Source organism: Rhinolophus sinicus, linkage group LG09 (genome assembly GCF_036562045.2).
Source record: "Rhinolophus sinicus isolate RSC01 linkage group LG09, ASM3656204v1, whole genome shotgun sequence".
Classification (NCBI taxonomy): Eukaryota; Metazoa; Chordata; class Mammalia; order Chiroptera; family Rhinolophidae; genus Rhinolophus; species Rhinolophus sinicus.
The window spans coordinates 9,802,982-9,817,407 of record NC_133758.1 but is presented as its reverse complement, the minus strand read 5'-3'; the positions used below and the strand labels follow the sequence as shown (position 1 = coordinate 9,817,407).

Here is a 14,426-nt window from a genome sequence, read left to right as displayed (position 1 = left end):
TGTCAGCTTCCCAATATGTAAAGACTTTTATGAGACCAGCAGTGATATTAATGAATGTAAATTTTTGGGTAACTCCGTGAACCCATATTTTCCCAGTGACTAATGCATAATGTTACAAAATCATGAATGAGTACAAATCGTTCAAAGTGCAAAGACCAAAGGTTTTTAATGTAACAGAGAACAAAAAGTTCATTAATGTAGCTTTCCAATTCCACACTGCAATTAAACTTGAGAAACAACTATTCATCCAGTGTGGGTTTAATAGTAAAAAAGAATGTCCACCATGATCCAAAAAGCCTGTAAAATACCCCTCCCTTTTCTAACCACATATCTCTGTATGGCCAGATTTTCTTTATATCCTTCATTCAAAACAACATATGACAACAGATCAAATGCAGAAGCAACTATGAAAACCCAGCTGTCTTCCAGGAACACAGGCATCGAAGAGACTGGGGGAATGTAAAACAACACCCCTCTTCTCACTAGAGGTTTGTTATGAGAAATAATTATGGTTGTAAAAATGTTGCATTAAAATGTAATGGGCTTATTATTATTTTAAATGAATTAATAAATGTTTTTACAATTATACAGTTTCAATGTCTAATATGGCAAAAATAACCCATGTAAACAACAGTTCTCTGGGGTTGCCAACCGTTTAGAGTGCAAAATGGTCAAGAGATGAAGAAATTTGAACACCATCAGACTGAATGAGTCCTGCCAAAAATACCAAGAGCTATTTCAGATCATTAAAAACTCTGAGCGTGTTTGCTCTGACTTCAGATAAGCAGGAACAACAAAGTTGGCTCCATCCACGGGTGCCATCGGTCTATGCCTTTGAACGCAACAGAGCAAAGTTCTTCCAATGTTCTGTATGGATTTTGGTAAGTTTGATATTTCTCATGTTCTACCCAATACCACCCCTTGCACAGCATGGTGACACTTCTCATTCCAGTGGTCCCCAAACTTCCTAAATTCAGCGTGGGCCTACGGTTTACAGCTATCCCTCGCAGATGGATATTTCTCTGCGTGTGGGTTAACAGGAAGGTTGTCAGAAGTTGGTGGCACGTGTGTTGTTCTACAAAACAGCACACACTTTCTAACGATACCCTTTTTAACTTCATATAAACTCAGTAGCGCAGAATCACACTGGCGAGGTGGACGGGATGGTGGCCCAGGGGGCTGGTTCCACTTTCTTATTAGTGAACATTTGGGGAAATGATACCAGGAAGCAGGAAGGTGAAAGAAAAATCCTTAACCAACGACTCGGGCAAGAAGGTACCTACAATAATCTAAAACTCAAAGTATTGTGGAAAAGAAGGAAGAGGTCAACAAGCCGCACGCACTATTGGTAGAACATGCTGTTGACATTCCATAGGAACATCTCGGTTTTGTTTTGAAAGAACCAAAGTTCCCAGACACCCTTACAGATCAATCTGCTCCTACGGGGAAGACATATAATCCCTTTCCAGGAGCGTAGTTAACATGGAACTGATAATGTGTTGAAGGGAAGAAAAATGGAGTCCCGTATTAAACATGATGACTCTCTCTGACCAAAAAGATGCAGCAATTTGTGTTTTGAAGTAAGTCCTGGGACAAATATCTTTTTAGAAATACAGAACTGGTTATTAACAAACAAATCAAGGATTTGACTTACTATGGCATCTTTAACAATCTGTTTGGCTACTTGCTCTGGTGTGCAAATAGATGTGGTCTCGGAAATAAGACGGGTTTCCAAAGGCTGAAGTGGAAAAACGGACATATTAATACCACTAAATTAAAAAGTCAATAATTCTGACAGCCCTCCCCTCCCCCTATTTCTAAATAATTCCAGTTTTCTACCTACGAGTAGATTCTTATTTTTGGAATTAGGTCCATCTGGATTCTAAACCAGTTTCTACCTGGTTACTGTGTAAAATTCAGTGCAGTAACTGGAGCCAGACCAGGAGGCCGTGGCCACTCTCTGTAGAACGTGTGGTCCTGGCTCCAGTGAGGACCATCGAAGCTAGAATGAGAACACATCACTGGTACAAGACCAGCAATACTTCTGCCTTGAATCCTCGCTGCTGGCCACACACCTGACCCATAGTGTTTACGCAAAGCCTAGGCTGCGTGCCCCGAGCAAGTCTGCTCTTATGAGTAGCATTTCTGTTCTCACTATACTTCCAGGCCAAGCGGAGGAATGACACCTGGACAGAGAATGAATGGTGACACATGGGCTCAAAAATTATTTAAAAGGGAGTTTAAGTTAGAAGTTTCAAAACTAAAGCCTTAAACTGCATGAAACTAAATTGTATTTACCACGCAGGCTTGAAAGAATTAAAAAAAATTGAAACCAGAATATATCTTCTTAAAATAGAAAAGCACAGCCCTTCATAAAAGTTGGATATTTCTTGATAAACCTGAAACTGAAGAGAAAGGCCTTCATGAGGTGTTACCTACCATTCATTCTCCCAGACCACCAGGCTGGTGTATGTGGCCAGATATACATTAGATTTAAAAGCACTATGGCGCCCCCTAAAGGGCTCACAGACCAAAGGTAGAATTTGATTTACCCCAGGAAGTCTGCCCAACATTTTACTGGAGGAAAAAAAAAACGCAGCATAACATCAAAATGAAATCTTCACAGGGAAATCACCACACTTTGTGAGCTCTGGCTTCAAACTAAAAAGACTGTTTACCAAATGTTGCAAATCTGCTTAGCAGACCACACTTATTCTAAGACAGACACGTGGCTTAAATTTACTTATTTGAAATAGTAATTTTAAAGGAAACAGAGCCAAAGAGAAATGCATAGGAAAAGAGCTTCTAAATCATAAACATCTTTTTGCAAATATACGGTCTATAGAGCATAAGTGCCAATTTTTATGCTGTGGAGGTTCACATAAGCATTATTATAAAAGACAAGAAAAACAATCAAGGCGGGTTCAAGGTGGTAAGTTCTGATTGATCCCTTTCTTCTCCACTTTATTTGTTTGCTCAGCGAGGATCTATGGTGCATCAGGGCAAAGAGCAGCTTCCTTTGAACAAACACAAAGCTTGCATTCAGTTCGGGACGACTGGGGGTGGCCGTGTAAATGTAAACGTCCAGTGGTGGTAAGCACCTTGGAGAAAACATAAAGCCAGGGAGTGCTATCTGAGATACAGAGGGTCAGGGAAGTGACATCCGTAGAGATGGAAAGAAACAAGGGAGTAAGCCATTCAAACAGCCAGAGAGAGACGACAGCACGAGCGGAAGCCCACAGGTGACAACAGGCTGGGCAAGCTCACGGAATTGACGGGCAGGGCTCCTGTGTGGCTGAGGGCAAGAGGAGAAAATGCTGTGGGCAGGTAGGTGGCTGAGGTCCAGACACTGTGGGACCCTATAGGCCTTTGGGTTCTATTCCAGGCGTGATGAGAGCCACTAAAGCTGCACTCTCCAAGATGTACATAGCTGCTACAAAATGTAATATTTAATTTTAACTGAATTATTTAAAAGTAAATAAAATTAAACATTCACCTTCTCAGTCCCACTAGCCAGACTTCAGGTGCTCAAAGCCACAATGTGACTACCATATTGCAAAGTACAGACAGAGAACATTTCCACCATTCTAGAACATTCTGTTGGACTGTGCTGCATGAGAGGTATTTGGTCTTTGGAGATTTTTTGTTCATTTGTTTTTTATTTTTTGTTTTTTTTGCACAAGAGGGTTTAAACAGGGAAGTGACAAGACCTGACTTAGGCTTTAAACAGATCATTAGTAACTATGAAGAACAGACCCCAGGGGGGTAAGAACAGAAGCAGGCACACCAGTTTGAAGGCTATTAAGGTCGTTCAAGCAAAAATATCACTTGGCTATGACTACGAGGATGGTAGTGATATGTGCAGTTTTTGTGTTTTGTTTTTAAAAAGGTCACATTTGGAATATGTTCTCAGGGTGGAGCCAAGAGGATTTGCAAATCAACTGGACATGTGTGAGGGGGAGAACCAAGGCTGGCTTCATTGTTTACAGCCTGAGCAGCTGAGTGAACAGTGGGTGCCAGGTAATGAGATGAAAACAATGTAGGGAATAAGAGGGAATCAAAAGTTCTGTTTCTGAAATGTTAAGTCTGAGGCTCCCATTAGCCCGACACATGGAGACACCGGATTGGCAACCAGGTCTTTAAGTTCAGGGGTGAGATCATTATTTTTAAAGAATATCATCTCATTAGTTAAAAAATAAGCTGTCTTCTCCCTCTTAAAGAAAAAATACCTTATTAATTGAATAAGGCTTCAAAGATTATCTGCAAAACTCATGGCCTTTGAAAATATGGCTGCATTCTCCAAGATTTCAAATGCAAAGTTCAGAGGCCTCTAGCTAGCACATAAATTGAAAGGAACTCAATTTTTTGACTGATGAAAATGCCTGTGGGCTGAAATGTGGAGGGACAGAAAATCAGAAAAGAGGTTTACAATGTTAAAGACTCAAAACGTGGCACAGAGGAATACTTACCTTTGTTTTGTTTTCTTCTGCAAACCCAGGGGTGTCTGTGTCTGGCGGGTAGGCCACTGTGACATAGACATTATATGGCTTCACCTGCGTTTCAGAAACAACATTGGCCCCTTCAGTAAACAAGATACAATTTCACATCCTCCCTCACCAGCCTGCACTGGCTGCCAGGCATACGTAATAAATACTGCCCTGATTTTCCCAAGAGGTGGCAAGGCCAACGGGTGACGCTGGAAGGAGAACTACCACCACCTGAGTCAGGAAACTGATCTCCATAGAGACCGTTTAGAAATAAAGAAGAAAAGCTCATCTTAATGCAGTTCTACTCCAGAAGGCACCTGGTCCTAAGGAATGGCCATCTATCCCCTTCTTCGTTTCTTCCACTCCCGCTGCCCATGAGGAAAGCGACAGCGCTAGAAGGAAGTCCAGTTGGTCTCCCCCTCACTGCATGCTCCTTAGGCACTGGGTTCAAGGCAAAGACTAAGTCTGCCCCTCCACCATCAGACTGTAAATCTGTTTTCCTTCACGGCTGCTCCTGAAACTCCTGTTAGGTTGATTTCATCCACAAAATATGTTGAGGCCACTGAAACCCCTTTCCTGGTGCCCTTCTCGTGCCACCCAGACCCTGGTCTAGAACTGTACGCACCCTGAGAAGGTTGCTTGCTCATGGGCTCCCTGTGCAGCCAGCCTCTGCCCAGAGGGGCTCAGGAGTCACTTCCTCCTCCACAGAATGGGCCAACAGGAATCTCCCCAAGGCAGAAGCCCCACGTCAGACCAGCCAGGCTTCTCTTCACAGCTCCCTCCCCTACTTGGAACTCCACCCCACTGTGAAAGAACAGGTTCTTAGGCTTGTTTACTTCACCACGGGGCCTCCACACTTAACTTCCCCACTCATAAACACACACCCAACGATTCTAGAAGATTCTCTTTCTAGTCAGCCAGGACACACCCTTCCCACAGCCTTCTTTGCAGCAGCCCTGCTCCACCCGGATGAGGGTGACGGTTCATACCGTCCGAATCTCTGCCATGACTTTGGTTTGCCATTGGCTCACTGCTTAGTCCCCATGACTTGAAGTGGGCAGGCAGCAGCTAGTAGTAAGATCAGCCACTATGTGTCTCAAGGAGGCTGAAAAAAGACAACGGGACTTCCTAAGGCAATGGCCTCTGAGAGTATCCCCGGGTCCCTTCTTATCGTGGAGCCCTTTTCCTAGTTCCATCCATGAAGCACAGTTCTGAAGCCTGTGGGCGGAGCCTGCCAACCTGGAAAGTGCAGGGAGACGTTTTTGTTGGTTCAGCTCCAGTGCAGAGGGCACAAGAGTGTGTTCACTCAGCACAGAAGGCATGTCGCTTCAAGGCCCAGCCATGCTCGTGAACAGCTCTGGATTCAGGCCAGGCCGTGAGGCTGATGAGCAAGCAAGTTCTCGTCCGCTTGTTCCTGACAGAGTGACTTTTAAAGCTGTCTCTGTTGTGCAGAGATCAGAGAAAAACAGCACCACGAAAGCCAGTAAGTGGTGACCAGGCAGCCCCATAGAGCCTGCGAGGACGGCTTGGATATGGTCATTTCTATGCCTGTCCTGTCCCCTCTGCCTGTCCCCACAGTGAGGATGGGGGTCCATACGCCACTGTGAGAGAGCATTTCAAAGCGGTGTTTCTCAAACTCAAGGTTATGGCTGAGCTTCCAAATGGTTAAGACAGCCTTTCAGAACAGCTTTCTCCTGGGGTGGGCACAGATTGTCAGGGTTGGGAGAAACCATTCCAATCCCTTTCCAGTGTGGTATCCACTCTGTAATAATGGAACCGAGTGAGTCTCTCCACTCTCTGGTTGGATATCGCCAGTAGCTAGTAAGCTGACCATTTCATTCACCCAATAAATACCTAGTGACTTTACTACATGCGTCAGTACTGTTCTAGGAACGAAGCATACGGACGTGAACAAAATAGACAAAACCCTTGCGCTCATGGAGCTGACGGTCTCCTGAAACTCTTGGTCAAATAATTCGCTAAAATCGAAATACATTAAACTATGTCTCTACTTTCCTTTATTTGACTAATCCCATAATCCCAGCAGAAAAAGAAATGAGGCTCACTCGGCTTTACTTGTTCTTGCTGAGATAATGCTGACGCCCAGAGAGCACCACGTTTTATAAGACTTTATAAGCCAGGACTTCACTAACAATCCCCTGCTCACCTGGCCAGTGTCTGCTTCTCCTTGCCACTGCTGATGGACCCCTCTCTGTCCCCGCCCACCCCCCTCGCACTGTCTCCCTTCTGCCGGACTCAGTCTCCATCAGACAGATAACCACCTGCTCAAGACTGTATTATCAAAACAATCCTACTTAAGATACGTTGTTCCTAATTCCATCAAATCAAAGACATGGGAGCTGTTGAGCTGACGTCCAGAATTTAAACCTCAGCTTCCTTTCAGGCCATGGTAGAAAGAAATGAAGTTAGAGGGAGGTGAGCATGACTGGGGCAAGAAAAGGACAAAGGACAACACCTAGTTTTCTGTTACTTGGTCTCTGCTTTCCAAAAAGATTAACTTTTAAAATCTTTAAATGATGTATTTGTACCTAAAAGACTGAATATTAAAAAAGACCAAAAAAAAAAAAGCAACACGGCACAGCATTCTTTCAAAATTACTTATGGTACACAAAACATTTCTAGGGTCCTACTTTAGTTTGGGGGCAAGGGTTGGGATGAACAGAAAGACTTATGCGTTAAACCGAAAGGACTGTCAAAAGTTTGAGCAATTCTGTTTTATTCACAGAAAACACAACCACACAGACTGGATTATCTAGCTTTCAAAAACACAACATTGAAAAACAAAAACAAAAAACCCCCACAACACTGGAAGTTTATAGGGAAGCAACTATTGTTTTGATGCGAGTTCTGCTATGGACAAATTAGGTTTTGATGACTGAATTTCTTTGCCCCCAAACCCATTATTTTTCATGGTACATGTTACTTTATTTTTTGTTTACATGAGGACATTTTTAATGGAGTTCAAATACGGAGAGAAGTCAAGCAGGCTGGCAAGTCCAGGCCAGCTACTTGCAGTGTGTGAAGCACACTTGTCACAAAGAGGCTGCAGGCTCTCTGTCTGTCCTAGCCACTCACACTCTTCTCCCTTTTCTTTATTAACATCTCTGTTCTACCTGGAGCGAAACCAGACTGCCCACATTATATACTTTGCCCTAAATTAGTGAATTCTGAAGTAGTTCTGCGAGACAAGACTTAGGGACAAAAAGCCCTCATGAGCAGATTTGTCATTTCCAAAACACTCCTTCACCTGATGGTTCCTAAGACAAATGAAGGGCTGAGGTACGTAACCAGATGAATCAGGCTTCTTCTGACCTGAGTTACAGATACAGCGTCTGCTGCAGAAAGAAAGAGGAAAAGGCCCAGGCCAGAGGAGGCCTGGGCTTTGTTACTATTTCTGTCACAAAGTAACCGTGTGGCTTTGAGCAAGTCTCCATGAACTTACTGAAAACTCAGTTTTCTTATCTATAAGGTGGCATAACATCTTCTACCTCATTTATTTCACAAAACTGTTTTAAAAATAAAATAGTTGTTTACAAAGGGACTTTTCAAAGTAAAAATTACAAAAGGAATTGCAATATTCTTACTTGACATTTTAGTCATACAAGACGTATTACAATGACCTATTATTGATTAGGAATACTAAACAAGCTGATAAAAAGGAAATTTGGGTCTGTTTCTTTTGAGATGAGAACAGCACAGTCCATCAGTCCCTAAGTGGCACATCAGGATTCTGTCACTGACCAACTCATCTGTGCTGCAACACTCATCCAATGTCCAGGCAGTGTGGCACTCTGTCACATACCACCAAGGGCTCTTTTCGGGATTTTCTAAATCAAGAGTCAGCAAGCTATGGTCTGAGGGCCAAACCTGGCCCTTCACCTGTTTTTACAAATAAAGTTTTATTGGAACACAGCCATACCTGTTCATTTATGTACTGCACATGGCAGCTGTCCTGCTATCACAGGAGATTGCAGTTGTTGCAATAGACAACACCTGGCCCTCAAAGGCCAAAATATTACTATCTGGCCCTTTACACACAAAAAAAGGGAAAAAAATTTGCTGACCCCTGATCTAAATCATTAAATGAGTTTCTCAAATCACACACAGTTACTAGAAGAGGGCTCACCACAATGGATTCTCTTCTGGGCATTTAACATCATAATGTAGTATTATATTTCAGCATATACGGCAATAGTATAATTTCACCTTGCCCTTTTCAGTACACGACTTTGGGTAGATATGTGTGATGTTCTCTAAGCATTCCCATGTGACAATAATACAGAATTCTACTCCACACAGCTGAGGTGTAAGGCTGTCACATCATGACACTTTGAGACTATTCCTAACCTCGCCCTTCTTTCACAAAATGTTCTATTAACTGTGAAAATAAAAATCATTCACTTTCATCAATATTTCTTTAAGATATTAAAATATAAGTATTAGGAGAGTCAAATGATTTTTTTCAGTCGAACCCTCTCATTTTATAGATAACGAAACCGAGACCAAGTTAAATGATTGGTCTAAAAGCTGAGAGCTAGACAGCTTAAGCGCTTCCCTCAAACACATAGTAATTTTATTATTCAGACAAAAATGTTTTTAAGTTAAGGAAACATCTCTACAGAATAAAATATCTAGTTAGCCTCATGCATACGCATACAGTATTTGACCAAGAATACAATGAAGATATTAGTACTTTGTGTATTAAATTAAGCAAGCAAAAACCTCACAACCATTTTGTTTATGGAATGAAAAACGTTAACTTTTTCATTGCAAAATTGAAAAATGTTAACTTTTTCATTGCAAAGTTCAGGCATTGAACCAATTGATTCTCTGTCACTAATGTCAAATCTACAATCTGTAATTCAATATAACAACATGTGTAAAGAAGCTACAAACTAAAGAGGAACATTTGCTGAGCTGAGGAATAAATATAAAACCAAATACAACGTTTACCTCCATCTGCAAAGCTTCAGCCAATCCCCTGATGGCAAACTTGGACGAAGAGTAGGCTGTGAAACCGAACAGTCCCACCTGTCCCGCCTGGGAGGACAGAAAGACGATCCTGCCCACCCGGCGCTCCTTCATGGTGGTGATCACGGCTCGGCTGGGGTACACGCTGCCCAGGTAGTTGATGCTCATTAGTCTCTGAAGGGAGCAAAGAGGCGATGAGGAGTGAACAAGGTCAAAGCCACAAGGCAGGGCTCACGGGAATTCGGTCTGCTCTCCAGATTGCAGTTCTCCAATGGAGTCCAACTGACTGGGAGCTCAGTGGATTTGGTAAATGAATGAAGGATTAAATGATCCTGTCAATGAGCTGTGATGCTCTGCTTCTATTCTCTGAAGTCTGTTTCTGTATATAGCCTTGCATTCTCACAATGGCAGCACTTACGTGTTTGCTGAAAATGGGTCAGAACTCGTTCTCTCCTTGTAAAACGTACACTGCATATTGCAGGTGATACTTTTTGCCAGACAGTTTTAGAAACAAGCTTCAAATATTTCCAGCCTTTAGTTCTAAGCTAAAGAAAGACCCCAAAGAGACTAGGACAGAGGTTAACAGCATGGACTGTGGTTTGAAGCTTTTGCTCTACCATTTACGACCTATTTGATGATGAACAAGAAAAGTCAGATACTCTACTTATTTCTGTAGCTGAAAACAGGTTAATAATAGTAGTATCTCATAGGGCTGTTGCAAGGATTAAAAGAGGAAACACAAGTTGGATGCTAGCGCAGCCCCTGACCCACAGTAAGTACTCAATAAATGTTGGCTCTTATATCATGATGGGTAAGATGTTACACAGGTACAAACAGTATATTTTCCCCTCATCCTGGGAACTCTTAAAAACTTTACATTTTAACTTGAAAATGTAAGACTTGCACTAAAATGTTTTTATGCTAAAAGTCTTGTAAAAATACTTCACAGGGGAACTTTGGATCAATCATGAAATGTTAACTCAGTAGAATGATAGATCATTTTTAGAAATGTTAGGGGGGATATTTATTGTGTAAGTTTTAAAAAAGCAGAGGGTAAAATGTATTTATGCTGTGACTATAACTATTTCAAGTATTAAATAAAATTACATGTATATAGGGGCAAAACCAAGGAAATAACAGATAATTATAAGTGATTGTGTTAGGATGCTGGGATTTCCATTTTTTCCCAAACTGTCTTTTAATATCATTACTGTTTTGATAATAAAAATGCTCTAAAAAAGTATTTGAAAAAAGATAGCACACTGAATTCAAGGGTTAACTTCATCTCCCTTCAGCGATCCCACTAAAATCTCAGTAAAAAGATGTCTTTTTTTAAAGGCAAGAACCCACAAGAGCAAAGAAAATCAGAGCAATAAAATTTTGGAAGTGGAAGTACAGAATGACAAGTGGTAACTACCTTAGCAGAAGGCTGAATGTTAAGCCAAGAGCAGAGAAACTGAGAATCAGGATTGTACCACAGAACACCCAAAACGCTCAAGTACCTCTGGGGCAAAAGGCTGGGCATGGGGCTGAAAGACAAGAGTATCAACTAAGAGTTTGTTTAAAAAACAGTCAGATGGGCAAATCCACAGTTATAATCAGAGATTTCAATACCTCTTTTTCAATAATTCATAGAAAAAGTAGACAAAAATCAGTAAGGACATAGAAAACTTGAACAATGTTATGAGCTCAATTGACCTAATCGATACTAATAGAACACTCCATCCAAAACAGCAGAAGACACATTCTTTTCAAGTGCACGTGGAATGGCTACTAGATAGACTATATCCTGGGCCATAAGACAAGTGTCAATAAATTTTTAAAAATTCAAGTCATACAAAGGCTGTTCCTTGGCCACAATGGAATTAAACTGGAAATCAATGAGAGAAAGACTTCTGGAACACACCCAAATATTTCAAAACTTCTAAATAACCCAAGGGTCAACACAGAAATGAAATGGGAAATTATAAAATATTTTTAATTGAATGAAAGTGAAAATACATATCAAAATTGGTGGGATGCTGCTAAAGCAGTATTTAGGAGGAAATCTGCAGCACTTCAGTATCTGTGTTAGAAAACAAAAAGGCCTCAAATCAATGACCTCAGCTTCCACCTAAAGCAACTAAAAAAAGAGCAAATTAAAACAAAAGCAGGAAAAAAAAAGGAAATAATAAAAATGAGAGGAAATAAATGAAACAGAAATTCAAAAACAACAGAAAAATCAATAAAAGCAAAAGCTGGTTATTGAGAACATCAATAAAATTGATAACCTCTAGTCATACTAGTCAGGAAAGAGAGAAGACACAAATTTTCAACAACAGGATTGAGAGAGGTGACATCACTACAGACTCTATGGCTATTAAAAGGATAATAATGGAATATGATGCATAACTTTGTGCCAATAAATTCAACGACTTAGATAAAATGGACAAATTCCTTGAAAGACACAAGACCAAAGGTCACTCAAAAAGATATATATGTAGCCAGCCAGTACACATATTAAAGAAATTGAATTAAATTCATAAACCTTCCCACAAAGAAAGCCTCAGGCTTTACTCAATTCCACACAAACTCTTCCAGAAAACTGAAGAACATTCCTCCGCTCATTCTATGTGACCAGCATTACCCTAATTCCAAAACCAGAAAATAACATTAAAAGAAAAGGAAACATTACAAGAAAACAAAAAATGTCCCTCAAGAACATAGAAATGATACTACATCATAACCAAGTAGGATTTATCCAAGGAGTGCAAGGTTGAACATTTGAAAATAAATCAATGTAATTCACCATATTAACAAACCAAAAAAGAACTCTATGATCATCCCAATAGATGCAGAAAAAGCATCTGACAAAATTCAACATCCATTTCTTTTAAAAAGTCTTGGCAAACTAGGAATAGAAGGAAACTTCCTCAACTTGATAAAGAGCATCTACCAAAAAACAAAAACAAAAAACCTATAGCTAACATCATACTTAATGGTCAAAGACTGAATGTTTTCTCCCTAAGATCAGGGACAAGGCAAGGATGTCTGCTCTCACAACTTGGACTCAATTCTGTGCTGGACATTCCAGCCAGTGTAATAATAGTGTTCAGATGGGAACGGAAGAAGTAAAATGGTTGCAAATGGCATGACATTGGATGCAGAAAATCTAGTGAACACTAGACTTAATCATTGAGTTTAGCAAGATTGAAAGATCAATATACAAAAATCAACTGTACTTCTCTATGTTAGCAACGAACACTCAGAAACTGAAATTTAGAAAATACCATTTACACTAGTATCGAAAAATATGAAATGCTGAAAAACGATGTGCAAGACCTATACACTGAAAACTACAAAACCTTGGGGAGAGAAATTAACGCTAAGTAAGTGGTGATATAGACTATATTCATGGATTAGAAGACAACCTTGTTAAAATGTCAGTTGTCCCACGTGGATCTATAGAGTCAATGCCACCCCAATCAAAGTTTTAAAATAACTCTCATTCATATCCACAGGTAGGTAAAACAACCAAGACAGCTCCATGAAACCATAAAGAAAGGAATTAAAAAGGAAAATGAAGAGAAGAGTGTTGGAGGTCCCCAAGAGCCCCTCGCTGTGTGATTCACTAGCAGGCCTCCCAGGACTCGGCATATAGCCGTGCTCATGACTGACTGACTGCAGTAAAAGGACATAAAGCAAAATCAGCAAGGGCAAAAGGCACCCAGGTGAGAGTCCAGAGGACATGAGGTGTAGGTTTCTGGGAGTCCTCTCCCCATGGAGTCATGCGGGGGTGGGGTGTGATTACTTCCCCTGGCAATGATTTGTGACATGTGCAAAACACTGTGTATAAGCATTTTACATGCATGTGAACTTCAATAAAATTAAAACTGAAAACAAGAAATCAAACAAAAAAAGTAACTGAGATACAATTTGTTTTAAATAAAAATGAACTCTTAGCTTCAGAAAATGCATCAAATGTGGTAGCGTGTCTGCTACCAGGGCTCACTGATGATAATAAGCCTGTTCCTGGACTTGACTAGAGCAATCCAAGCGACCAAGCCCGAGTAGGGAGAGGGCAGAGGGGCCTTGGATGGTGACGCTCCCCTGTCACCTCCATTCAGGGCAGCCAGGGGACGGAGGGGTCTTTCCCTACCGACACAGAGGGTGAGGCCCACGACAAACAATTCCCAGAATGAGGCCTCATCGTTGGAATAGAGGCACCAGGTTTTGGGTAAACAGTTCTTCCTTTTCAGAAGGGTGGTTCTCACGGGGGTGGGGCCACTTCCAACATCCCCTACCCGCTGCTTGAGCCCGTGCTGTTCTCTGTCCTCTCTCCCGCCACCCACTCTCCGTGGTCGCCCGTGACTGTACCTCCATCCACTTCCCAATGTCCCCATTTTTTGCCTTGACTACCCCAACAGCTCCTAGAAGTCTCCCTGACACAGCGGGAAGAAAAATCCTTCGGAAACTGAAATGCAGGTCCCGGTACTGTCTAGGCAAGCTTAAAACTCCTGCGAGGTTTAGAACTAAAATCCAAACGGCTCACGGGGGCCTTCAAGGCCGCAGCAGATCTGGCCCCTACCCCACCCCGCCCATCGCTCAGGGCGCTCCAGCCACACAAGCCTCCTAGTCTTTCCGTAGGTTTGCCAAGCTCTTCCCACCTTGGGGCCCTTGCAGGCACTGGCTTTTCCGCCTGAGATCTCTCCCCTGGTCTCTTTGACCCCATTCTTCAGGTCTCAGACCCCGAGGCAGGGTCTCCTACACCACCTAACGGAGCCCCTCGGCTCCTTTCCTGTTTTCCTCTCCACGGAGTGCGTCCTCTGAAATCACACTGCTGTTCTGCTTGCCCCTGTGGGGTCGGTCCCACCTCACCAGGGCCAAGACTTGATTCTCTTGCTCACCATGGCATCCTCAGGTGCCAGAACAATGCTTGACTCACTGGAGTCTTTCTCGAATATTTGT

General features: G+C 41.8%; 1 protein-coding gene across 1 annotated transcript in view; it reads right to left on the bottom strand.

The window, feature by feature from the left end:
• KDSR (3-ketodihydrosphingosine reductase) overlaps window positions 1–14,426 on the bottom strand; it is a 36,588-nt gene that overhangs the window by 8,762 nt on the left and 13,400 nt on the right. The window contains exons 6-8 of the mRNA XM_019729327.2: window positions 9,462–9,653; window positions 4,470–4,553; window positions 1,655–1,738 (exon numbers count right to left, since the gene is read on the bottom strand). Coding sequence (XP_019584886.2) covers window positions 1,655–1,738; window positions 4,470–4,553; window positions 9,462–9,653 — 360 coding nt within the window. The remainder of the gene's footprint in view (window positions 1–1,654; window positions 1,739–4,469; window positions 4,554–9,461; window positions 9,654–14,426) is intronic.